General features: G+C 41.6%; 1 protein-coding gene across 1 annotated transcript in view; it reads right to left on the bottom strand.

The window, feature by feature from the left end:
- The window catches only part of LOC120527163 (tryptophan 2,3-dioxygenase-like), a 34,669-nt gene extending 13,772 nt beyond the window's left edge, over window positions 1-20,897 (bottom strand). The window contains exons 1-4 of the mRNA XM_039750294.1: window positions 20,808-20,897; window positions 20,601-20,700; window positions 13,343-13,433; window positions 8,282-8,352 (exon numbers count right to left, since the gene is read on the bottom strand). Coding sequence (XP_039606228.1) covers window positions 8,282-8,352; window positions 13,343-13,433; window positions 20,601-20,700; window positions 20,808-20,842 — 297 coding nt within the window. The 5' untranslated portion in view covers window positions 20,843-20,897. The remainder of the gene's footprint in view (window positions 1-8,281; window positions 8,353-13,342; window positions 13,434-20,600; window positions 20,701-20,807) is intronic.
- Between the last annotated feature and the right edge of the window lie 5,820 nt (window positions 20,898-26,717).

Below are 26,717 nucleotides of genomic sequence, written 5' to 3'. Positions count from 1 at the left end.
TACTCCCCTGGGTGGAATTGAAGAGTCGCATAGTGTGGGGGAGGAACGATCTCCTCAGTCTGTCAGTGGAGCAGGACAGTGACAAAAGTCTGTCACTGAAGCTACTCCTCTGCCTGGAGATGATCCTGTTAAGTGGATGCAGTGGATTCTTTATGATTGACAGGAGTTTGCTTAGTGCCCATCGCTCTGCCACAGATGTTAAACTGTCCAACTTTAATCCTACAATAGAGCCTGCCTTCTTAACAAGTTTGTCCAGGCGTGAGGCGTCTTTCATCTTTTTGCTGCCACCCCAGCACACCACCGCGTAGAAGAGGGCACTCGCCACAACCGTCTGGTGGAACATCTGCAGCATCTTACTGCAGATGTTGAAGGATGCCAACCTTCTCATAAAGTATAGTCTGCTCTGAGCTTTCTTACATAGAGCATCAGTATTGGCAGTCCAGTCCAATTTGTCATCCAGCTGCACTCCCAGATATTTATAGGTCTGTACCCTCTACACACAGTCACCTCTGATGATCACAGGGTCCATGAGGGGCCTGGGCCTCCTAAAATCCACCACCAGCTCCTTGGTCTTGCTGGTGTTAAGGTGTAAATGGTTTGAGTCGCACCATTTAACAAAGTCTTTGATTAGCTTCCCGTACTCCTCCTCCTGCCCACTCCTAATGCAGCCCACAATAGCAGTGTCATCAGCGAACTTTTGCACGTGGCAGGACTCCGAGTCATATTTATTAGATATAAATGCGGCATTTGACATGGTGGACCATGGGGTTTTGTTCAAATGGTTTGAGGATGAAGTCAGCATTCAAGGCTGTGCATTGAAATAGTTTTGAGTCCAACCTTAAAGGCTGCTCTATGTCTGCTACCATAGACGGGACCTTATCTCAGCCAGCTCCTCTCACACAAGGCATTCCACATAGTTCTGTTTAGGCTCCACTTTTATTTTCCGTTTGTCTGCTCCTTCTAAGGACCGTCTTTCAAAAGCATGATGTCATTTATTATTGTTATTCTGATAATATGCAGCTATACCTCAAAGTCAGTCCTGATGTCATTTCATCAGTAAAAAAGCTGAGGGAGTGCTTAGAGGATATTAAATATCGGATGGCGCCAAATTTCTCACAATTAAATGAAAAGAAAGCACAGGTCATTATTTTCAGTTCTACTACATCTGCAGTTGAAATCGGCACTCAGTAAGGCTCCTCGTCAGAAATGATTCATGATGATGTCAGGAGTCTGGGTATCATATCGTATGCAGATGACACCCAGTTATACCTTTCTTTTAGATCAAATGAAGTTTCTCCGATGTTGTCTTTAATTAGTTGTGTTAGTCAATTAAAGGAGTGGATGAGAACTACTTGTCTTTAAACACAGATAAAACAGAGATATTGACAGATAATTGTTGGAGGGAATGACGCTGATCACAACAATATTCTGTCATCATTTAAATCAGCTGGAATCACCATTAATTTTACTGAATCAGCCCGCAATCTAGGAGTTATCTTTGACTCTAGCATGTCATTTACAGCACATACTACAAAGTTGTCCAAATCAGGTTTCTTCCATCTTAAAAATGTTGGGAAATTAAGGCGCTTTCTAAATAAACAGGAGTCTGAGAAATTAATTCATGCATTTATTTCTCGTAGGATTGACTACTTCAATGTGGTGTTCACTGGCTTTTCAAACTGTTCTTTATACAGCCTCCAGTTAATCCAAAATGCTGCTGCAAGAATTATTACAAGAACAAGAAAATACGAACACATAACTCCAGTTCTTAAATCCTTACACTGACTCCCGTTTAAGTTAAGGGCAGATATCAAAATCCTTGTTTAACATATAAAGCATTAAATGGCCGAGGTCCCTAATTACTGGTCTGAATTTATTGTGACTTACAAACCAGAGCGCACATTATGATCTCAAGATGTCGATCTGCTTATGATTCCAAGAATGAATAAAATAACAGTGGGAGGTCGAGCTTTTAGTTTACAGGGCCCCTAAACTGTGGAGTGGTCTGCCCGCTACTATAAGAGATGCCCCTTTGGTCTCAGCATTCACATCCCGGCTGAAGACTCACCACTTCAGTTTAGCACACCCTGACTAGAGTTGCTGATTAACTGTGCAGACTGTATCTCTGTTGTTAGTCATTAGCACTAAAACATAAGTAACATGATCGTTATAATTTGTTACTAACCCTCACCTATTCTGTTTCTCTTCTCGGTACTCAAATGTGGCACTTGGTGCCACGGCCCAACTGCCAAGTTGTTTTGCCTGCCTAAGGTAAAGTCCTCCCTGATGGAGGATCGCAGGAATTGTCTGATGGAGGATCGCAGAAATTGTGGGAAAGAGGGGTCCTTTCATTGGATTAGCGCTATTTCAGCTGTGGAATGGCCAAATGGGGGAGGCAGCTTGATGAATGAGGTCTCCAGGACTCTAAACAAATCCAAATCATATTACGTGATGTCATCTACTGTTAAATTCTAATCCACTCTTCTAAAGTTTTTATTTTTATGCTGTATTGAGGATTTGTTCCGTTCTGTGTGGAAAGGGGTCTCTCTTTGAACTGCCTTTCCCAAGGTTTCTTCCATTTTTTCCCTACTGGGGTTTTTTTGTGAGTTGTTCCTTGTCTTCTTAGAGAGTCAAGGCTGGGGGGCTGTCAAGAGGAAGCGCCTGTTAAAGCCCTTTGCGGCACTTCTTATGTGATTTTGGGCTATACAAATAAATGAATTATATTGTATTGTATTGCATGTTTGACTCATCACTAAGCTTTGATAAACCAATTTCTTTGGTAGTAAAGGCCAACTCTCCCAAATCTGCTCTGTCACACCTTCATGTGGTTCAAAAGGCAGCAGCTAGATTTTTAATTGGGTCTAGAAAGATGTATCATATCTCCACCCATATTAGCCTCTCCCCACTAGCTACCAGTGAGATGTCTCATTGATTTCACAATGTTGTTATTTGACTCCAAGACCAGGCTGTTTCTAATGAGTTTGCATGCAGTTTGTGTGAGGAACTTTCAGATTTGGGTACGACTGCTGATCCTAATGTGATGTGGGAGACCTTCTGTGACAAGACCCTGAAGGTTGCTGAGGGTTGTGTTGGTGTTATTGGTGTTACCAGAAGGAGGTGTTTCATCTCACAGGGCACCCTGGATATCATCGAGAGGAGTCGCAGCGCATGGCTCAATGGCAACTCTGGCCTATACTGGGAACTGAGAAGGATGGCTGCGAGGGCTCTGAGGGCAGATAAAGAGGCGTTTGTTAGAGGAATCTGTGAGCAAGTGACACACCATCTGTGGTCTAGTGACCCACCTCCTGCTTATAGAGGAATCAAAGCATTACGCACATCTCAATCTGTTCCTCGGAGAGTCGCAGTCAGGGCAGCTGATGGAATGGTCCTTACAAATGACACTACAGTTGTGAGCCGCTGGGCTGGCTACTTTGAGCAGTTGTTCAAAGCTGATCCTCCAGCTCGGATTTTGGATATCTTGACTTGACTTGTTATTTGCTTTTTAAAGCCTTGCATGGTCTCGCTCCAAAATACATCTGTGACCTCCTTCAACCCTACTCAGCATCGACACCATTAAGGAACAAGAATGTAATACTGGGAGTTGAAGTCTGGCAGGACAGTCCTGCTGGGGTCTGTGGGTGCCACAAGGGGGCGCTGCAGGGAGATGTGCTCCCCAATTCATGGGACTTCCCGGAAGTACTCCTGGGAAGTAGCCCTGGCACCGGAAGTACTCCCAGATCCTCAATGACTGTGAGCGCATTGCACTCCCTTATCCAGGCGAGTCAGAGCTGGGAGTAAGGAAGGTAGCACTCAGATGGATGAGGAGGGCAGTGTGGTGGAGAGATGAGACGAATTGTGGGGCGATTGTAAGAGAGATTACTTGTACTTTGTCACTTTTGAAGGGAATTTTGGTTAATAAACCATCCATTATTTGAACCCGGGATTGTGTTCGTGTTGGGGTTTAGGGCACAGTGACAGCCTGGTTCCATCAATATATATGAGGGGGTGTCAAGCTAAAGTTAGAAAATGGGATTTATCAGAAAATGGAATGAACCTTAACATAACTGATCATGTCATTTCTCAATGTCGTCTCCACTCTTCTGAATGCACTTGCGCCACCTAACTGGATGCCAGCAGAATAAAAGGTTTTGTCTTGCCCTCGCCACCACTCATGCACCCGAGTTATTGTCGAACACTACATGCCGAGGGTACTCCAGTCACTAGTCCAAGTTACTGTGACTTGCTGGAGACCAATGTGAAGCCTGCTATTTGATCCAAGCAGCAGGGCCTGCTGTCTCAAGGAGTTCTTTTACAGTAAGGCAATGACACACTGCTAAGAACACCAAGGCCTATCTGGAGAAACCGTAGTTTGAGGTTTTGCCACATCCTCCTTATTTGCCAGATTTAGCACTGTGTGATTTCCATCTTTTTTGGACTGCTAAAAAAAAATCTGGGAGGTCGTTGATTCAAGACAGATGGCAACGTGAAGAAAGCGGTGCATAAGTGGTTGCGAGAAAAAGACAAAACCTTTTATTCTGCTGGCATCTGGGTAATGCCAGGCAGGTGGCGCAAGTGCATTGAGAAGGGTGGAGAGCACACTGAGAAATAACATGATAAGTTTTGTGAAGGTTCATTCCATTTTTCTGATAAATCCCATTTTTTAACTTTAACTTGATTCCCCCTCGTATATAATGGTAATGATGGTGACCAGCATCTTTAGTCTCAAGGAGAAGAAACAGCTCTGGATGAAGCAGCAGACCATTCTCAGAGCACACCAATCAACACACCCACCCTTGTTCACAAGGTGCCAACTGAACTTAGCCAATCAGCCTTACAGCTTGCGTTTGGACTGTGGCAGAAAAGCCCATCATCCTCAGATTAAAGCCATCGTGGATCTGGGAAGAACATTCACACTTCACATTGATGCGGTTCCACTAAGATACTTAAATGGGCTTCCACTTCTGTTGGCGTCCTTCGCTACCATTACTATTTTAATTATTTTAAAATCTGTACTTTTTATGCTAATTCTAATATTAATTCATTCATGTGTCCTTGTTAAGCTGAAGAAGAATTAGACTTAGGAATCACACATAGTGTTTTGCCATGTTAGAAGTAAAAAGAGTTCATGCATGTCGGAAACCTGCTCAGCCATAAAAAAGGTATGCAAAAAAAGGAAAGCAAAGGTCAAGTGAACAACAAAGACAAGAATGTACCAGGAGCAGGTCTGATGTAATACAACAAATGTACGATTGAGAGATCAGCAGATGTCCTGTAAACAATAAATCTGGACAGTTGTCACATTTACGGAGATTTCAAGGGTAATGTCTAAACTAAGAAATATTGAGGAACAAGGATATAATGGGAAAAGACTTTTTATTTAGGCTGGTTGTGCCCTGTGCTAAACACCTCATGCCTTTTAACCAATCAGAGTATAATAAGTAAGCATTAATCAGCACTGTTATGTAAATTCAGTTATCAATAAATTAGCTTCTGTGTTTATTCTCTGATCATTCTGACATGATGTCACAGACCGTTTCTGCAGAATGCTCCCTCTAAGGCACTTTACCAAGGAGTAATTAAAAGATACAATGAACAGCTTGTCTCCTGCCTGATTACTGATTTGTCCCGTTAGGGGATAAGTTGCTTTCTTTAATTAAGATGTTGATTTCTAGCACCATTTATATCTACAGTTGACATTGTATACTGTATTGAGGATTTGTTCTGTTCTGTTCTGTGTATTGTATTGTATTGACCCCCTTCTTTTTGACACCCACTGCACGCTCAACCTACCTGGAAAGGGGTCTATCTTTGAACTGCCTTTCCCCAGGTTTCTTCCATTTTTTCCCTATTGGGGTCTTTTATTGGGAGTTTTTCCTTGTCCTTCTTAGAGCAGGGGTGCCCACACTTTTTCGGCTTGCAAGCTACTTTTAAAATGACCAGGTTGAAATGATCTACCTACATTAAAAATGCTTTATATATATATACTCAGCAAAAAAAGAAATGTCCCTTTTTTAGGACGGAGTATTTCAACAATAATGTTTTAAAAATCCAAATAACTTTCCAGATCTTCATTGTAAAGGGTTTAAACAATGTTTTCCATGCATGTTCAATTAACCATAATCAATTAATTAACATGCACCTGTGGAATGGTCGTTAAGACCTTAACAGCTTACAGAAAGTAGGCATTTAAGGTCACAGTTCTAAAAACGCAGGACACTAAAGAGACTTGTCTACCGACTGTGAAAAACACCCAAAGAAAGATGCCCAGGGTCCCTGCTCATCTGCGTGAACGTGCATTAGGCATGCTGCAGGGAGGCATGAGGACTGCTGAATAAATTGCCATGTCCGCACTGTGAGACGCCTAAGACAGCGCTACAGGGAGACAGGAAGGACAGCTGATCATCCTCGCAGTGGAAGACCACGTGTAACAACACCTGCACAGGATCGGTACATCCGAATATCACACCTGCGTGACAGGTACAGGATGGCCACAACAACTGCCCGAGTCACACCAGGAACACACAATCCCTCCATCAGTGCTCAGACTGTCCGCAATAGGCTGAGAGAGGCTGGACTGAGGGCTTGTAGGCCTGTTGTAAGGCAGGTCCTTACCAGACATCACCAGCAACAACGCCGCCTATGGGCACAAACCCACCTTCGCTGGACCAGACAGGAGTGGCAAAAAGTGCTCTTCACTGATGAGTCACGGTTTTGTCTCACCAGGGGTGATGGACGGATTCGTGTTTATCGTCGAAGGAATGAGCGTTACACCGAGGCCTGTACCCTGGAGCGGGATCGATTTGGATCGATGGCTAGGGCCATTCCCCCCAGAAATGTCCAGAAACTTGCAGGTGCCTTGGTGGAAGAGTGGGGTAACATCTCACAGCAAGAACTGACAAATCTGGTCCAGTCCATGAGGAGGAGATGCACTGCAGTACTTCAAGCAGCTGGTGGCCACACCAGATACTGACTGGTACTTTGGATTTTGAGCCTCCCTTCATTCAGGGACACATTGTGAAACATTTTTAGTTTATGTCTTATGGTGTTGACTCTTTTAGTGTTCATACAAATATTTACACATTAAGTTTACTGAAAGTAAAAACAGTTGAAAGTTAGAGGACGTTTCTTTTTTTTGCTGAGTATATATATATATAATAAAATGTATGTTGTTGTACCTTGCATAACTGAATAACCTTTATGGCACAATAACAATTCAATACATTTATGGTCACTACAGTATTTGGATTTAATAATCTTCATGTGGGAAAAGGCTGAATCGCATAAACAAGTAGAGCTGAATAATGCAGTCTGGGAGCTTTTGAATTAAGCTGAGTGAAAAATGACGGCTGTCTGATTAACTGCGATTTTAATTCCCTCTCCTTTCTCTTTCTCAGATCGCTGTTTGGAAGGACGTCAGTTTCATAGTTTTTATGAACAGTTCGAAAGTGCCTTTCCACATTTTCCTTCTTTGAAAAGATCAGACAAATGCACTTCGATTGTGACATTGTGAGAAAAAAATCATCTTCCAATTCCACATCCAGCCCATAACCTCCCCAAACATTTTTTTTTAAATCCCTGAGATGAGATCTCAGACTGGCCTGTATGTCAATCAAGTGGCAAATGCCATAGGGAAGATACTGTATATGATAAGACTAATGTTTAAAAATCATTTTTTTTTAATGCAACGTGATCTACCTGCACTACCTTTGCGATCTACCGGTTGATCGTGATCGACGCATTGGGCACCCTTTTCTTAGAGAGTCAAGGCTGGGGGGCTGTCAAGTAGCAGGGCCTGTTAAAGCCCATTGCGGCACTTCTTGTGTGATTTTGGGCTATACAAAAATAAACTGTATTGTATTGTACTCCACCTGTAATTTGCACACAAGATTCAGTCCTAGAATGGATCATGTGAAATGCTCCCATGCTGACTCACACAGATCCAGATTAAGATCCCTTGATTGACCTCACAGAACTGTAATAATTTATCCTTTTTTTCAGTTCACTGTTATGAGAAGCCGCATCTTATTGCAGCACCAGGTGACATAATGTAGGAATTGACTTCGGATGGAATGCCAAACTACTGGAGGACACGGAGACTTAGAGGCAGCAAGCTGCCAGTCTTCGAAGTGGGACAGCAAACCAGAACATCCATACATAGATAGAACATGTAAACACCACGTGGATGGCGGGCCAGGTCATAAACTCATCCCAAGTCCCTTAAAATCTGCAGCCTTGAAAGTAATAATAAAGGTATTACTAAAAATACAGCAGATATACTTACATGATCATTTGAGAATATTTCTCTCACAGAATCAAGTTCCCAGAGAATCTGCTTAAACCACAGTTCATAAGCTGAAACACAAATATATATATAAATTTAGAGCATGTATGATTTTCAAACCTTAATTCAAGTGAGATTCACGGCGAGGAGGAGTCCATCCTAGAAGAATTGGACACAATGCAGGATAAAGTCATGGACAGAGTGCAAGTCTGTCACATGACACGCCCACACTCACTTAGTGTCACCAATCACAGCGTTTTCATCTCCCACATGACAATGAAGGCCCTCAAAGCCACACCCCACTCGGTCACAGCAGAATAGCATTTCTCATTGTTTTTCACTAAGTTCTACAAATGACTATGTTCAATTGGCACATTTATCACTTGTATTAGTCATGTTTTTTTTGTTCTTTATTTCACCTTATCCAGTTTCTTGTATTAGGAATTTGTTAGTTTTTGCATACCCCTTGGGGTCAGAGCGCAGGGTCAGCCAATTGCAGGTTAAGGGCCTTGCTCAAGGATCTCCTTTGGCAGTGACAGGGATTCGAAACAGCAACCTTCAGGATAACAGCACAGATCCTTAGCCTCAGAGCCACCACTCCACCCCATAAATTGTTACAATTAGAAGAACCATTTGTTATACAATTATGGTCATGTTAAACTGATAGAAGTGTTTTCTTAGTTATGTTAAAATGTTTGCTTATATATTAATGCCGTCCATGGGAGACTCTATTAAAACCCCCTCAAGCTGAATTAAAATGGAATATTCTCATTATTTCTTGTCCCTCTGACTACAGATTAGTCCCAGTTTATGATATGCCTTGCAGTTGGTAAGTCATGGAGGGCAAACAGTTTTTGTATTGCATACTCTAACACAGTGGTTCCCAAACTCGATCCTGGGGACCCCCTGTGGATGCAGGTTTTTGTTCCAACCAGATTCACAATCGGTGATAATAATCGATAACAACTGATCTCATTTAATTAGCTCATCTCTTTTACTCTTCTCTTATTCTGCATTCAGAAATCTTTTCCTGTGTAGTTTGCTCCCTTCTAACGGTGACAATTAACAACCGGCACAGCAGACACCCAGGATGATGAAAGTAGCAACCACTTCAGTGTCAGACCCGCTAATTAGTAAATAATAAATGAAATAACCTGAACACCTGGAAAAGCAGAATGAAAATTAGCTTAAAAATACTGTTAACGACTTAAAAAACTACATATTCCCTATATAACTTGCTTATTACATTTTAATAAAAATCTACCAAACTTAGTTTGTAATTTCTACATTGACCCCAAAACACAGAAACTGGGAAATAACGACTTACTTAATTAGGCTAAGAGTCCAAAGAACAACAGAAGTTGGCTGGAATAAAAACCTGCAGCCACAGGGGGTCCCCCAGGATCGAGTTTGGGAAGCACTGCTGTAACATATTGTATTGGCCATACTGAATACGCCATACATATAAAACATACTAAATGTATTAAGTAAAGCCTAAGTAAGTTTGCCACAGAGAAATAACACAGCCTTTAAGTATAGAAAGTAACTGCAGTTTAACAAGAAAATTTAAGTGTGTGGCTTTTATCCTGCAGGTGTAATTACTTTTTTCTCTATTTCAGCATGAACTGTTTTGCTTTGAATTTTCACTAAATCTTTTAAAAACTTGCTTTATTGGACTGAGAAATTTCTTTTGCTACGCATTTAACTCATGCTGGATCCTACTTTGTCAATTCAGTAGCAGCTGGATTTTGGGAAGCTGGGAAGTACACAGCTATGACAATGGATTACATTTTTTCTCAGAAGAACAATTTTAATTTGACTCTGAAATTTTTTTAGGTGTCTCCACTCTTAAAAATCGGGCAGCACGGTGGCACAGTGGTAGCGCTGCTGCCTCACAGTAAGGAGACCCGGGTTCTCTTCCTGGATCCTTCCTGTGTGGAGTTTGCATGTTCTCCCCGTGTCTGCGTGGGTTTCCTCCCATAGTCCAAAGACATGCAGGTTAGGTGCATTGGTGAACCTAAATTGTCCCTAGTGTGTGTGTGTGTGCCCTGCGGTGGGCTGGCACCCTGCCCAGGATTTGTTCCTGCCTCGTGCCCTGTGCTGGCTGGCATTGGCTCCAGCAGACCCTCATGACCCTGTGTTAGGATATAGCAGGTTGGAAAATGACTGACTCTTAAAAATCCTGGCTTTAATGGCACTTTATGGTTCTTTACAGGGTGGTGTGGTTCCTATTACTTGACCAAACACCATTTCAATCTGGGTGGGGTTTTTAACATATGAATTGGGTTCTTTATGCTTTGGTAAACTTCCTAATATATAGACCAAAAGATAAAAACTTAAATCTCACTCTAACAGATTAAGAAAACTTGGATTTGGCCTGTGGTATTGCAAACAGCCAGCGTCCTTTTACAATCACAAGCTCCTAGCATTTCAAAAATCTGTTGCCATCTAGTGATGGTTATTTCCTGTAGAAGCCTGTTATACTGTAGATCTAAATAAATAATGAATCTTACAGACAGACAGACAGACAGACAGACAGACAGACAGACAGATAGATAGATAGATAGATAGATAGATAGATAGATAGATAGATACTTTATTAATCCTAAGGGGAAATTCACATGACAATTCACAAATTTGGTCGGCATGGAGGCGCAGTGGGTAGCGCTGCTGCCTCAGCAGTAAGGATTTTGCATGTTCTCCCCGTGTCTCCGTGGGTTTCCTCCTACAGTTCACAGACATGTAGGTTAGGTGCTTTGGCGCTCCTAAATTGTCCTTGGTGTGTGGGTTTTGTGTGTGTGTGTGTGTGTGTGTGTGTGCTCTGTGGTGGACTGGCGCCCTGCCCGAGGTTTGTTTCCTGCCTTGCACCCTGTACTGGCTGGGATTGGCTCCGGCAGACCCCGTTAGGATATAGCGGGTTGGACGATTAATGATTGACTGACATTTCCTTTGCCATTGTCTTTTTAGTTTGCTCTTTTTCGTAGGATGGTTAGGAGGTCTTTTGGCCTTGGAACCACTAGAAGTTTATTTTTTGATTTTCTTCTTCTCTCTGGCCATCTGACCATAGCAACAAATCAAATCTAATAACCATTAGATGAGTTTAATTAAAAGTAATTTATTCCACACTTAAGAACTCATTCATCATTTCTTTGTCTGTATTGTGTATTTCTATTTAATTTTTATTACAGTGGATTCAGTACGTATTCAGACCCTTTCACTTTCTTGTATTATAGATGTCATTTTAAAAGGATAAATTAGCCATTTTTTTCCCTTCAAGCTATATATCCCATATAATTTTATAACCCGCTTAAACCAGACTAGTGGTGCGTGAGAAGCTGCAGCATTGAGTTCAAGGCAGGAACAAACCCTGGACAGGGTGCCAGTCCATCACATGGACATCACATGATGTTCTTTGGACAGTAAGATGAAACTGGAGCAATGGAAGGAAACCCACACAGACACGGGGAGAACATGCAAACTTCGTGCAGTAACAACCCAGGATGTGAACCCTTGTCTCCTTACTGCAAGGCAGCAGCGCTACCCACTCAAAAAACAGTCAGTCAGTCAGTCAGTCATTGTCCAACCTGCTACATCCTAACACAGGGTCACAAGGGTCTGCTGGAGCCAATCCCAGCCAACACAGGGTGCAAGGCAGGAACAAATCCCCGGGCAGGGTGCCAGCCCACCGCAGGGCACACACACACCCAAACCAAGCACACATTAGGGACAATTCAGGATCACCAATGCACCTAACCTGCATGTCTCTGGACTGTGGGAGGAAACCAGAGTACCAGGAGGAAACTCACGCAGACATGGAGAGACCTTAAAAAAAAGGATTTATCTAATAAACCTCATTGAATTCTGGACAGTGGTTCCATACAATTACTTTAAGAATTTTTAAATGAAACATTATTTTTAGGTTGATGCAGGTAACTTTGTGTTTAGAAAAAAAATAGTATAAGCGAAGTAAATTAAATGAATGGCTTTGTGTGGAATTAAAGTAACTGAAAGTAAAGTAACCGCCATTGTGCTGCCCCTCATTAGAACACTCTAGATGAGAACAGGCCATTCAGCCCAACAAAGCTCGCCAGTCCTATCCATTTATTTCTTCCAAAATAACATCAAGTCAAGCTTTGAAAGTCCCTAATGTCTTAATGTCTACCACACTACTTGGTCGCTTATTCCAAGTGTCTATCGTTCTTTGTGTAAAGAGAAATGTCCTAATGTTTGCGTGAAATTTCCCCTTAACAATTTTCCAACTGTGTTCTTGACGAACTAATTTTAAAATAAGAGTCTCGATCAACTGGACTAATTACCTTCATAAATTTAAACACTTCAGACATTCAGGTCTCCTCTTAAATCTTCTTTTCCTTAAGCTGTAAAGGCTCAGCTCTTTTAATCTTTCCTCATAACCCATCCCCTGTAGCCCTGAATCAGCCTAGTCGCTCTTCTCTGGACCTTTTCTTGTGCTGCTATGTCCTTTTTGTAGCCTGAAGACCAAAACTGCACACAGGACTCCAGGTGAGGCCTCACCAGTGCGTTATAAAGCTTGAGCAGAACCTCGTGTGACTTGTACTCCACACGTCAAGGCGCTATATAACCTGTTAGCCTTCTTAATGGCTTCTGAACACTGATGGGAATTCGATAGCTTAGAGTCCACTATGACTCCTAAATCCTTCTCATAAGGTGTGCTCTCGATTTTCAGACCTATCATTGTGTCTTCAAACCTCACATTTTTACTTCCTATGTGTAATACTTTACATTTACTGACATTAAATTTCATCTGCCACAAATCTGCCCAAGCCTGTCTGCTATCCAAGTCCTTCTGTAATGATATAACGGATTCCAAATTATCTGCTAATCTACCTATCTTGGTATCATCTGCAAACGTAACCAGCTTGTTACTTATATTCCTATCTAAATCATCTATTTTGATATATAAAACAGAATGGCCATTTGTCTGTCTGTTTCCTATACACTCCTACACCCTTGATTTTGTGAGGCTCTGCCATTAATAATGCAGGGGTTTTAATTAGCAAACGGCGGAAAAAGTCCCCTTACCTTGATGAGTGACGATGAAGAGGTGCTCATCATGGATCTTGTTCCCCTTTGCCTCACTTTGAAGTACTTGGGCATTGATGATCTTGTCCAGCTTAATTCAAAGATGGACACATGTAGAGGTTAACTTCAAAGAATGAGATCAGCACATTAGTTGTTAAAAATGCTCAAGTCCTAAATCTCCCCTTTCAACTTGTACTGGTTCCATTTTGATTTACATTCTACTACTTGTTACATTTCACCATGTGTTGAGTAATAGCCAGGAGATCCATAAGGATTGTCTGCCAGCCAGTTGTTCTAGCTCTTTAGAGTTACACAGACTCTTAATGGCATCTTACTCGGGGGTGAGGTTCTTTGCAGACCCATTGCTTGACAAAGAGCCATTGAAATCTGGGAAGAGTTCTTTACATATGCAACTGATTCTTTGGGATTTGGAAGGGTTCCTAATATGTGGAAAAACAGAAATCTTTGATGTATAGTAAGCTACAGGGCAGCACGGTGGTGCAGTGGTAGTGCTGCTGCCTCGCAATAAGAAGACCTGGGTTCGCTTCCCGGGTCCTCCCTGCGTGGAGTTTGCATGTTCTCTGCGTGGGTTTCCAAAGACATGCAGGTTAGGTGCATTGGCGATCCTAAATTGGCTCGTGTGTGCCTTGCAGTGGGCTGGTGCCCTGCCCAGGATTTGTTCTTGCCTTCCACCCTGTGGTGGCTGGGACTGGCTCCAGCAGACCCTCGTGACCCTGTTTTAGGATATAATGGATATATATATATATATATATATAGATCAATATTAACAGATCAGGAATATCTGATCTTAGATGAAGTGAGAGTCCTTCTAAAACCATAAACTAACTGGTATTTCACAAGTCTGTTATCATCTATTTCCTATGTTACAGATCTAAATATGTGAAAATGTTTTTTTTTGTTGTTTGTGATAAAGTTAACTTTTTATACTAATAAAGCTCTTTGCAATGAATTAATGTACATCTGCTTGCTCTGCACAACAGTCTAAAAATGATGTGAATTGCCACCACAAAATCTGAAACTGCAAATTTTGCAAAGCACAACATTTGTGTCACTGCCAAAACTTTTTGCCAACACTGTAGACCAATACATCTGTGTGTTGCCCACCACATTGTGGCAACCCTCCCAGTTACCAAACTTGAGCTAATCACAAAATACTGTATACTTGAGGTCATCCATGGGAGCTTGTATCATCAGCATCAGCGCAGACCTGCACAGAGGCCGTCGTGAGATGACCTCATAGGGGACTTTGCCTTCAGAAAATGTAGATGTGTGCTGTTGTGATAAGCAATGGAGAGAACTGAAGAAACCCCTAAATATCCACTTTCAAGTTTTAAAAACAAAAGTATTTGTGTTAGACGCTAAAAGTTATAATTAAGTTTGTGATGCATGCTCCTTTATTTATATATGTATTGTTCAAATTAAAGTTATTACAAGAAATAGTAATGTAGTGGATTCAGGGAAGGGTGAGGGTGGTGGGGGCTCCAAGTAGATTCTGCTTGGGACCCCAATTTGGCACTGAGTATAGGCTATTGATTGCATTTTATGTGTAATCTGATAATTAGGGTGGCGCAGTGGGTAGCGATGCTGCCTCGCAGTTAGGAGACCCGGGTTCACTTCCCGGGTCCTCCTTGCATGGAGTTTGCATGTTCTCCCCGTGTCTGCATGGGTTTCCTCCCACAGTCCAAAGACATGCAGGTTAGGTGGATTGGTGATTCTAAATTGTCCTGTGTGTTGGCGCCCTGTCTGGGGTTTGTTTCCTGCCTTGTGCCCTGGGATTGGCTCCTGTGACCCTGTAGTTAGGATTCAGCAGGTTCGATAATGGATGGATCTGATAATTAACTGTTGTATTGAAACAGAAAAAAAGAATGCTTTTGTGATGTAGCCCATTGATGCATTCCATGCGTGACTTTGGGTTAAACAAGAAATAAATTGTTCTTGTTCATGATGTATGTTGGGTATGAAATTTGCCAGCACACTTGGGTTTGCTGCCAGCACTACTCCAGAGTATTCATCTATCCATCCATTATCCTACCCGCTATATCCTAACTACAGGGTCACGGGAGTCTGCTGGAGCCAATCCCAGCCAACACAGGGCGCAAGGCAGGAAACAAACCTCGGGCAGGGCGCCAGCCCACCACAGTATATACTATATAATGGAAAATCTACAACCACTCTGCTGCCAAATGCCGAAGGATTACCCAGGCCACCGATGTGTCTGATATTTACTTACCCCCAAAACAAGCGGCACTAAAGTTTCCAACTTCCGTTATAGCAGGTGAGACGCCTTGCTTTGTGGCAGATGCTCGGATTAGGCTTTGGGAAAAAGAATTGGTGCGTGTGTGGATGAAGGGATGGTGCTACTGATAGGCGGAGTTTGACATTGAGGCTGGCCGGGGCAAACGAACCATAAAAAATATTTACTGTTTCTGCCGTACGCGCATATTTTTACATCACAGCACAAGTCACACAGTGGCGTAGTCAGAGTTTTTGTCACCCCGGGAGGTCTTTGAGGTTGCCGCAACTTACAAAATAAAACATAATACAGATCATACAAAAAAAAAATTAAAACTGAAAAATGTGATTGCCTTGAAATGATTAATAACAATTACAATTTAATTTCAATGTACACCTGTTCAAAAAAAAAAATATACAATACTACTTTGCTTTCTTTTATTTTGGCCAAATCGTCGATACATTATCGAAGTCGATTTCGTTTATCTTTGCTGCTCTATAGAAAGTATGTCAAAGTTTCTTAAACGCAAAGTACCCATTGAAGATCTTAAATATTTTTTTACAAGTTTCAGCTTGGAGAAACTTCTCTCACTGCTACCAACACTAATAATAGCAATTGTGAGGAAATTTCACAGATGTCTTACGGTATTTTGAACTGAATGTTGGCGCACATATCCGTGTGTCATCGTTAATTTTGCTTGGCCAAAGACTGCTATCTGTTAGGTTAACAGCCGGAATGTTTGTCGTCATACATTTCATTGCTTGAAGATGAAGAACTGCTTGAACTTGAATATGGCTTTAGTTCCAAAACATCTTCACGTACAGTAACAGTAGTTTATTCATGAATGAGGTATTACGATGATGCCCCTTCATTCTTTTTTTAATGCTTCTTCTCCTCGTCTTTTTATTATTATTACCACGCTTCTTTTAACTTCACCTGCTTGTTGCCTGGTAGAAATCTTGTAATCGATATTTAACCCACTTCCTATTGTCCAAATGACTTGACATTTTGCACACTTACTCACTTCCGGTGACAATACATGAATCAATAATCAGTTTTATTAATTGATCAATTATTCCATGCTAATTAAGAAATGAAATTTTTATATGAAAACTAGTTAAAGATTTCACCAATAGATCGATATTGAAATGACAAAAAGATTGCGCCCGCTGCTTGCTGGGTTAAGCCCCAACTTCCTTGAGCCCCTGCTGTGGATTAACTGGTTTATAAATCTGATAGAAAGTTGGAGCAGTTTCAGTTTTTGATTAACCTAATCAAAGAGCGCGGACACGTGCGCGCGACTTTGCGCTCATTTCATTTGCTGTACATGTGAGTTTGTTTTGCTGACAGCAGCGTTACGTGACCTGTAAAAGAGGAAGATATGGCGTAAAAAATATAAATATCGAAGTGACCTCACTCAAGCTAAATATGAAACAGCGAACTAATCCAGGAAATGTGTGTATTTAAAGGTATGTGACGTTAAATTATCTTATTCGTTGAATATTAATATATTTATATTTGTTGGAACGTTAAAAGAAAAAAAATCTTTGGAGGAAATAATAAACAACCCTTTATTGCAGATTTATTTTAATAACATACTGCATCTGTTGGGTTGGGGGAAAACCTCAACCCACCCCCCTTAAAATACGCCTAAAAGTATTAGCGGCTGGAATGCAGGACATCCAAAGGTGCGATTTTGGCATTTTGGTGACCGAATAATGGAGGACACATTACGCATGCGTCAGGCGCAGGGACGGATTAACATCTTTAAAGACCCTAAACGCTTCAAAGCTCTTTGGTGCCCACCCCTCCCCCCACATATATATCTAATTTAAAATATAAACAACGACGTCCAAAGTTCATGCGAAAAGACAATTTCTCCTAGGAGATTAATACAGTGTACCAAATACCAAAATACCATGTAAAATAAACTTTCGAAATGAAACAAAATGTACAGTAAGATGGAAAATATTTATTTTTGTATACTTCCACTTTATTTAGACTGTATTTAAAAGGATTTATGTTACTGTCCTAATTTCAAAGCCTTCGATCAGATCCTGAAATCAAATCTTATGTAACATGCCTGCTTCTATACGTAGTAGCGCTAAGTCATCCAGGCCGCCTCTATTATATTTTATTATTCTACATATACCGCATGTTTGTGGCACAGTGGATAACGCTGCTGCCTCGCAGTTAGGAGACCCGGGTCCTCCCTGCGTGGAGTTTGCATGTACTCCCCGTGTCTGCGTGGGTTTCCTCCCACAGTCCAAAGACATGCAGGTTAGGTGCAAGCGATTCTAAATTGTCTGGGATTGGCTCCAGCAGACCCTCGTGACCCTGTAGTTAGGATATAGCGGGTTGGATAATGGATGGATGGATACCGTATGTATTTTGCTATTCATTTAATGTGAGAACCCCTTTTTGGGGAACGGGATTCAGCTGCACCATTTGCAGTTTTGTACCATATGGTCCCAGGTAAATCCGGCAATGGGAATTGTCTGTGGTACCCCCCTTCCCTTGATGCCCTAAACACGTGCTGATTTTTCTTAATTGTTAATCCAGTCCTGATCAGGTGTGAATCATTTTGATCGAAACATCGAGGCTCGTAAAATTCAGATCGGGCAGCGCTTTGTAAATACACAAACTACAAGGAATGCCAACAACGGTAAAGTGACCGGTCAAAATTATTTGGCCGTTGGGCTGGGATTTCAGAAGTTTCGATAAAAGGTAGGTATAGTCAATTTTTTTGCACCATTTTTAAGTGGAGTTAAAATTAGTCATGTCATGTTCTGACTCACTTAGTGCTGAAGAAAGTCGCGGGGAGGGGTGCTGTTGCCAGTTCCAGTTAGCTTAGGGTGTCGCAGGAGTAAACCCAGGACAGGGCGCCAGTCCACCTCAGGGCAAACACACACCAAACATACACATGGCCAATTTAGTATCGCAAATCCACCTCACCTGCTTGCCTGTGGGAGGAAACCCACCAAGACATGGGGAGAGCATGCAAACATCATGTACAGAGGATGTGGGATGTGAACCCTGCTTTAATTACTTACTGAGAGGCTTGCATTGGCGGTCCTAAATTGTCCCTAGCGTGTGCCATGCGGTGGGCTGGCGCTCTGCCCGTGGTTTGTTTCCTGCCTTCCGCCCTAAATTGGCTGGGATTGGCTCCAGCAGACCCCCGTGACCCTGTGTTAGGATATAGCGGGTTGGATAATGACTGAGAAATAAATCAATAAAAGAAGAAAGACAGATGACCCCCTTGTGCGTTTGAACTTATAAAGTGCTTATATATTTATTTTTGAAAATGTACATTTAACAAAAATAAAAATAGCATTAAACTCACTCATAACAAACTGAGGACCTAAGCTGCGTTCTTAAAAATAAGGAATCGCTTTTGGTTCCAAACAACCCATCCACATGAAGGCTCCGGAAAGACCGTTTTATTTATTTAGATCCATAATAGGCTCCTTACAGTGAATAACCATGAATGGATGAGAACAGATTTGTGAAATACAAGTGGCTCATGATTTTAAAAAGACTCTTGCTGAATTCAGTACCACAAGATAAATCCAAGATTGTCTTAATTTACTAGTATCCTGCTATAGGTACCTATTATACTTGGAAGATTTCAGTTTTGTATACATATATTAGGACTTTTTTTTTTTTAAACCACAAAGGACCAATTCCATATGCAAAGAATAAAATGGTGTTTTGTCAAGCAGTCAGTCATTGTCCAGCCCACTATATCCTAACACAGGGTCAAAGGGCGTCTGCTGGAGCAAATCCCAGCCAACACAGGACGCAAGGAAGGATCAAATCCCGGGCAGGGCGCCAGACACACACACAAACACACACACGGAACAATTTAGGATCGCCTGCATGTCTTTGGACTGTGGGAGGAAACCCACGTAAACACGAGGAGAACATGCAAACTCCACGCAGGGCGAATCCAGGTCTCCTAACTGCGAGGCAGCAGAGCTACCACTGCGCCACCGTGCCGCCCTTTTGTCAAGCAATAGTTTCTTTTATTGTACAGAGCTTTGTGACCTCTTGTCTGCGAAAGGCGCTTTATAAATAAAATTTATTTACTTACATACTTACTTATTTAGTTACTAAAGAACCATAAAGTGCCAGGAGTTTTAAGACTGGTTTGGATTCTCTAAATGGCAGCGTATTTCCCACTAATTAGGAGCTCCGGTATCCTTAGCTTTATCGGCTCAGATGTTTTTTTTTTCTTTTTTCAATGAATATCAGGCTGTCTGAGCTATCTGTGGGAATTCTTCTACAGCCAAGACATAGTGTTTGTTAACCCTTAAATAAACCGTGTTTAAATCACATGGACAGACCACCGGGAACAGAACTAGATGGAGTTGTCGGTGGAAGGACCCAACAAAATAAAAAAAAAAAAACAAACGAACGCGCGATTTATTTGCCCACTCGTTTGCTTTGTATCGCTTTCCGCAAGAACTTTACTATTAAATACACTATACAAAGTCGGTCATCACAAAATTGATATTGGGACACATAGATACACTCGATTTATCAAGAAAACAATTTTTACTGTTTTCTTAAGAATATAATACAATCACTACAAACGGCAATATTCAAGTTACACCATTCGTTGCTCCCGATCCCGAGACTTGTACACCAGGCAGCATTATTTAGTAGTGGTGGGCAAACTCAACCAAACCCCTTTAAACTTCAATAAAACACTTCGATTGCCAAAATCTATAAATCAACATTTAACACAACTGTTTGAAACCCAACATTAAAGAAAAGAAAATGTAACAAGTCACATTTTAGGTAGGCTACAGCGCCGCAGAGCCAACTGGGATGTCAGTTCGTCCATCACAATATATTTGAGTTCTTATGTTTTTAAACATAATCCATAACTAGTTCACTGCATTTTGACACCTGTGTTTTTGACCAGTTCCTCTTTCTATATAACTCCTCAACCACCGCGGGAGATGCGAACAAAACCGCACAGCAGATAAAGCAACTTACTTGCAGATATTCCCCATACAGCAAACCTCCCTTGGATGCTTTGTTAGTTCCCTCTTGAGACTGGTCTTCGTTTTCTTTTGACTTAATGTTAAAAGTCAATCTGTGTAAAAATAAATAAAATAAAAAAAATAATTAAAACCAGTGATAAACTTTGCATTCCTGACTCCGAGAGCGATCTCCACTAGCGACAAGGACGATGACACCTACGAGTAACTACTTCCAGTGTACGGACAACCACTCATATTTCCTCGGTACTCGTTTTTCTTTCTTTCTTTCTTTGAAGTATTTAGAATCCCCTTTAGCTGCTGTCGCGCGGTAGTCCCTTTATAAGAACGTCCACTTTCAATTATATCCAATCACAGTGCTATCTTTAGACTCTGCCCACCTAACCGCCTCAAGGGAAAACAGGTTGATCAAAAAAAAAACTTTTAACATCTTCATGTGCCATCCTCTTGTCATGTAGATATCTCAAATAAATAAATACACAAAGTGAGAACCATCAATTGTTCATGCTAGCATGATTGAAACACACAAATAATGGAGTTCATCCATTTGCCCTTTAGAATTAACCCCACCATTAACTCTGGCAAACAAATGGGATTCTGGCTTCTCTTACATTTCTTCCTTGTTGCTGAGGTTGTGAGATGGCAGCATTTGTGTCTGTAGGAAGTGGTTGGTGGCAGAATGTAAAGGGCCGGGGATGAATCACTTGAAATCACTAGTGCACATTCACACACAAGGTACACAACACATTGTAAGTTTGAGAACATCGCAAAGACATTAACTTTTGTTTTCCAATTCATGAAGCCTCTTAAACAAACTGCAGCAGCAAGGGGCAACAGCATAATACGTTGAGCAAGGATTTTCTGAGAATTTGACTTCACGTTGAAAGCAAATTTTTCCACTTAAACACACACAGACACACAACAGACACAGCGTTCTTCTTGTGTAATCCACAGCGGGTCACAGCTGGCATGTGTTGACAGTCAGCGTCCTCTGTGTCCAGTCTATTATATATATATATTTATATATATAACCCCAGTTAAAATGCTGGGGTTTTTCTAGTCACATTATACTACTAGGAATTCATTTCTCTAATACATAAAACATAATTTATACCTAATTTCTCCAAAAATATTTCTAATTGATTTATTAGTTTATAATATGCAAATTCAAGTTTTACTCGTCTAATAAGAAAAAGAATAAACATGACAGACAGACAGATAGATATAGATAGGCACTTATCAGATACATAGAAATGAATGGCACTACATAACTAGATAGAGAGACAGATGTTGAAAGGCACTATATACTAGATAAATATGAAAAGCACTATTTTACTAAATAGATAGATGTGAAAGGCACTATAAAATTAATAGATAGTCAGATACATAAATAATAATAATATATGAAAAGCACTCCTAAAATTAATAGTTCAGTAGATAGATATGAAAGGCACTATAAGATTTCTATATACAGTATATATTTATAAATAGATACCAGAGGCCCTGTATAAATATAGATGTGAAAGGCACTAGATAGACAAATAGATAGAATCATATGAAAAAGTTTGGGAACCCCTCTCAGCCTGCATAATAATTGACTCTACTTTAAACAAAAAAGATAACAGTGGTATGTCTTTCATTTCCTAGGAACATCCGAGTACTGGGGTGTTTTCTGAACAAAGATTTTTAGTGAAGCAGTATTTAGTTGTATGAAATTAAATCAAATGTGAAAAACTGGCTGTGCACAAATGTGGGTCTCCTTGTAATTTTGCTCAGTTGAATGCCTGTCACTGATCAATGCTGATTACTTGCAACACCAAATCGGTTGGATTAGCTCGTTAAGCCTTGAACTTCATAGACAGGTGTGTCCAATCACGAGAAAAGGTATTTAAGGTGGTCAATTACAAGTTGTGCTTCCTTCCCTTTGACTCTCCTCTGAAGAGTGACAGATAGCATGGGATTCTCAAATAACTCTCGAAAGATCTGAAAATAAAGATTGTTTAGTCTTATGGTTTAGGGGAAGGCTACAAAAAGCGATCTCAGAGGTTTAAACTGTCAGTATCAAGTGTAAGGAATGGAATCAGGAAATGGAAGGCCACAGGCACAGTTGCTGTTAAACCCAACAGGTCTGACAGGCCAAGAAAAATACAGGAGCGGCATATGGGCAGGATTGTGAGAATGGTTACAGACAACCACAGATCACCTCCAAAGACCTGCAAGAACATCTCGCTGCAGATGGTGTATCTGTACATCGTTTTACAATTCAGCGCAATATGCACAAATTACATCTGTATGGCAGGGTGATGAGAAAGAAGCCCTTTCTGCACTCACACCACAAACAGAATTGCTTGTTGTATGCAAATGTTCATTTAGACAAGCCAGATTCATTTTGGAGCAAAGTGCTTTGGACTGATGAGACAAAAATGTAGTTATTTGGTCATAACAAAAAGCACTTTGCATGACGGAAGAAGAACACCACATTACAAGAAAAACACCTGCTACCTACTGTCACATTTGGTGGAGGTTCCATCATGCTGTGGGGCTGTGTGGCTAGTTCAGGGACAGGGGACCTTGTTAAAGTCGAGGGTCGGATGAATTCAACAGAATATCAACAAATTCTTCAGAATAATGTTCAAGCTTCAGTCACAAAGTTGAAATTACACAGGGGTTGGATATTCCAACAAGACAATGAGCCAAAACACAGTTCGAAATCTACAAAGGCATTCATGCAAAGGTAGAAGTACAATGTTCTGGAATGGCCATCACAGTCCCCTGACTTGAATATCATCGAAAATCTATGGAATGATTTGAAGCAGGCTATCCATGCTCGGCAGTCATCAAATTGAACTGAACTGGAGAGATTTTGTATGGAAGGACGTCAAAAATACCTCCATCCAAAATCCATACACTCTTCAAAAGCTATAGGAGTCATCTCGAGGCTGTTATATTTGCAAAAGGAGGCTCAACTAAATATTGATGTCTTAACTCTGTTGGGGTACCCAAATTTATGCACCTATCTAATTTTGTTATGATGCATATTGCATATTTTCTATTACTCCATCCATCCATCCATCCTCTTCCGCTTATCCGAGGTCAGGTCGTGGGGGCAGCAGCTTAAGCAGAGAAGTCCAGACTTCCCTCTCCCCGGCCACTTCTTCCAGCTCTTCTGGGAGAATCCCGAGGCATTCCCAGGCCAGCCGGGAGACATAGTCCCTCCAGCATGTCCTGGGTCTTCCCCGGGGCCTCCTCCCGGTTGGACGTGCCCGGAGCACCTCACCAGAGAGGCGTCCAGGAGACATCCTGATCAAGTGCCCGAGCCACCTTATCTGACTCCTTTCGATGCGGAGGAGCAGTGGCTCTACTCTGAGCTCCTCCCGGATGACTGAGCCTCTCCCCCTGTCTTTAAGGTAAAGCCCAGACACCCTGCGAAGGAAACTCATTTCAGCCGCTTGTATTCGTGATCTCGTTCTTTCGGTCACTGCCTATAGCTCATGACCATAGGTGAGGGTAGGAACGTAGATCGACTGGTAAATTGAGAGCTTTGCTTTATGGCTCAGCTCCTTTTTCACCACGACAGACCGATGCAGAGCCCGCATCACTTCGGACACCACACTGATCCGCCTGTCGATCTTATGCTCCATTCTTCCCTCACTCGTGAACAAGACCCCGAGATACTTGAACTCTTCCACTTGAGGCAGGATCTCTACCCAACCCTGAGAGGGCACTCCACCCTTTTCCGGCTGAGGACCATGGTCTCGAATTTGGAGGTGCTGATTCTCATCCCAGCCTCTTCACACTCAGCTGCCAACCGATTCACAGAGAGCTGAAGATCATGATGAAGCAAACAGGACAACATCATCTGCAAAAAGCAGTGACCCAATCCTGAGTCCACCAAACCGGACCCCTTCAACACCCTGGCTGTGCCTAGAAATTCTGTCTATAAAAGTTATGAACAGAATCGGTGACAAAGGGCAGCCCTGGCAGAGTCCAGCTCTCACTGGAAACGGGTTTGACTTACTGCCGGCAATGCAGACCAAGCTCTGACACCGGTTGTACAGGGACCAAACAGCCCTTATCAGGGGGTCCGGTACCCCATACACCCGGAGCACCCACCTCAGGATTCCCAGAGGAACACGATCGAACGCCTTTTCCAAGTCCACAAAACACATGTATTCTGTTAATCTAATAAACTTAATGTCACTGCTGAAATACTACTGTTTCCATAAGGCATGTCATATAGTAAAAGGAAGTTGCTACTTTGAAAGCTCAGCCAATGATAAACAAAAATCCAAAGAATTAAGAGGGGTTCCCAAACTTTTTCATATGACTGTATAGACCAGGGGTCTCCAACACGTCGCCCGTGAGCTACCGGTAGTTCGCAACCCCTTTCCAAGTAGATCACCAAAGGGTTAATTCGTTTCTCTTCTCGATATTCAAATGTGGCCCTCCTGCCAAGTTGTTTTGCCTGCCTAAGGTAAAGTCATTTCTGATGGAGGATCGCAGGAATCGTGGGAAAGTGGGGTCCTTTCATCAGATTGGCTGGCCCAGCACTGTTTCAGCCGTGGAATGGCCAAAGGGGTGGGGGGGGTAGCAGCTTGATGGATGAGGTCTCCAGGACTCAAAACAAATCCAAATCATATTATGGGATATAATCTACTGTTAAATTCTACTCCGTACTTCTAAAATGTTTATTTTTATACTGCATTGAGGATTTGTTCTGTTCTGTGTATTACAGTATATTGTATTGACCCCCTTCTTTTTGACACCCACTACACGCCCAACCTACCTGGACAGGAGTCTCTCTTTGAACTGCTTTTCCCAAGGTTTCTTCCATTTTTTTCCCTACAAGGTTTTTCTTTGGGAGTTGTTCCTTGTCTTCTTAGAGAGTCAAGGCTGGGGGGCTGTCAAGAGGCAGGGCCTGTTAAAGCCCATTGCGGCACTTCTTGTGTGATTTTGGGCTATACAAGAAAATAAATTTTGTTGTATTGTATTGTATTAATGAATCCTACATAAATTTGAAAACTTGGTTAGTCAAATTGGCGGTGGGCGATCTTTCCAAAAAATCATATCGCAATCCTTTTAATACAAAATCACGATCCACAATCTGAATCGCAATCTATCTTTTCATTGTGGCATACACTTAAGAGGATATCCGGACTCAAACGTATCAAGAGCTAAGTAAAACTTTATTTTAAATATCAAACAAAGTTGAATTCAATTGTTCTCTCGTTCACTAGCTAAGCGGATGTAAGATACACCTCGAGGCTGGTGCGTGAGTGACCGCCCCCTCCTCTCACCCACTGCATGTCTCTTGGATTTGTGCAAATAAATCAGTACTATAAGCGAACTGTGATACATAGCAAAATGAGAGAACTCAAAAATTATAGAAAAAAAAAAACAATCTAAATCTGTTAAGTAGTTCTCTCGTGAAAAGCTGACAGACGTACAGTCAGACAGACACTGTATTTTATTAATTATATATTAGTAAACCTTCAAAATCATGTGCAGTTAAAGTCTCAACAGCAGTCTCCGCATTTCTGGAGCTTAGTAGAGCCACATAACTTTAAGAATCTTCACCAAGCAACTCTGAAACTCGGTCTGCTTTGTTTGGGTCTCCATAGCTCTGTGAGTCTGACGTGAATGTCATGAAATCAAAGTTCAGAACAAAACTGACAGACGGACATTTAAATGACTCTACGGTCAACCCTTGTTTATCACGGTTAATCCGTTCTAGACTCTGCCGCGATAAATGAATTTCTGCGAAGTAGGATTCTTTATTTATGAATTGAATATTTTTGCAGTTAGAGCATAGAAAATCTGTTTACCTTCTAAATACATTTTCTAACATTATTAGAGCCTTCTAGACATGAAATAACACCCTTTAGTCAAAAGTTTAAACTCTGCTCCATGACAAGACAGAGATGACAGTTCCATCTCACAATTAAAAGAATGCAAACATATCTTCCTCTTCAAAGGAATGCGCGTCAGGAGCAGAGAATGTCAGAGAGAGAGAGAGACAGAGAGAGAAAAGCAAACAATCAAAAATCAATAGGTGCTGTTTGGTCTTTTAAGTATGCGAGGCACCGCCGGACAAAGCAGCTACAAGGAAGGC

Source organism: Polypterus senegalus, chromosome 4 (genome assembly GCF_016835505.1).
Source record: "Polypterus senegalus isolate Bchr_013 chromosome 4, ASM1683550v1, whole genome shotgun sequence".
In the NCBI taxonomy this organism is placed as follows: domain Eukaryota; kingdom Metazoa; phylum Chordata; class Cladistia; order Polypteriformes; family Polypteridae; genus Polypterus; species Polypterus senegalus.
This window is presented reverse-complemented; position numbering and strand designations above follow the sequence as displayed.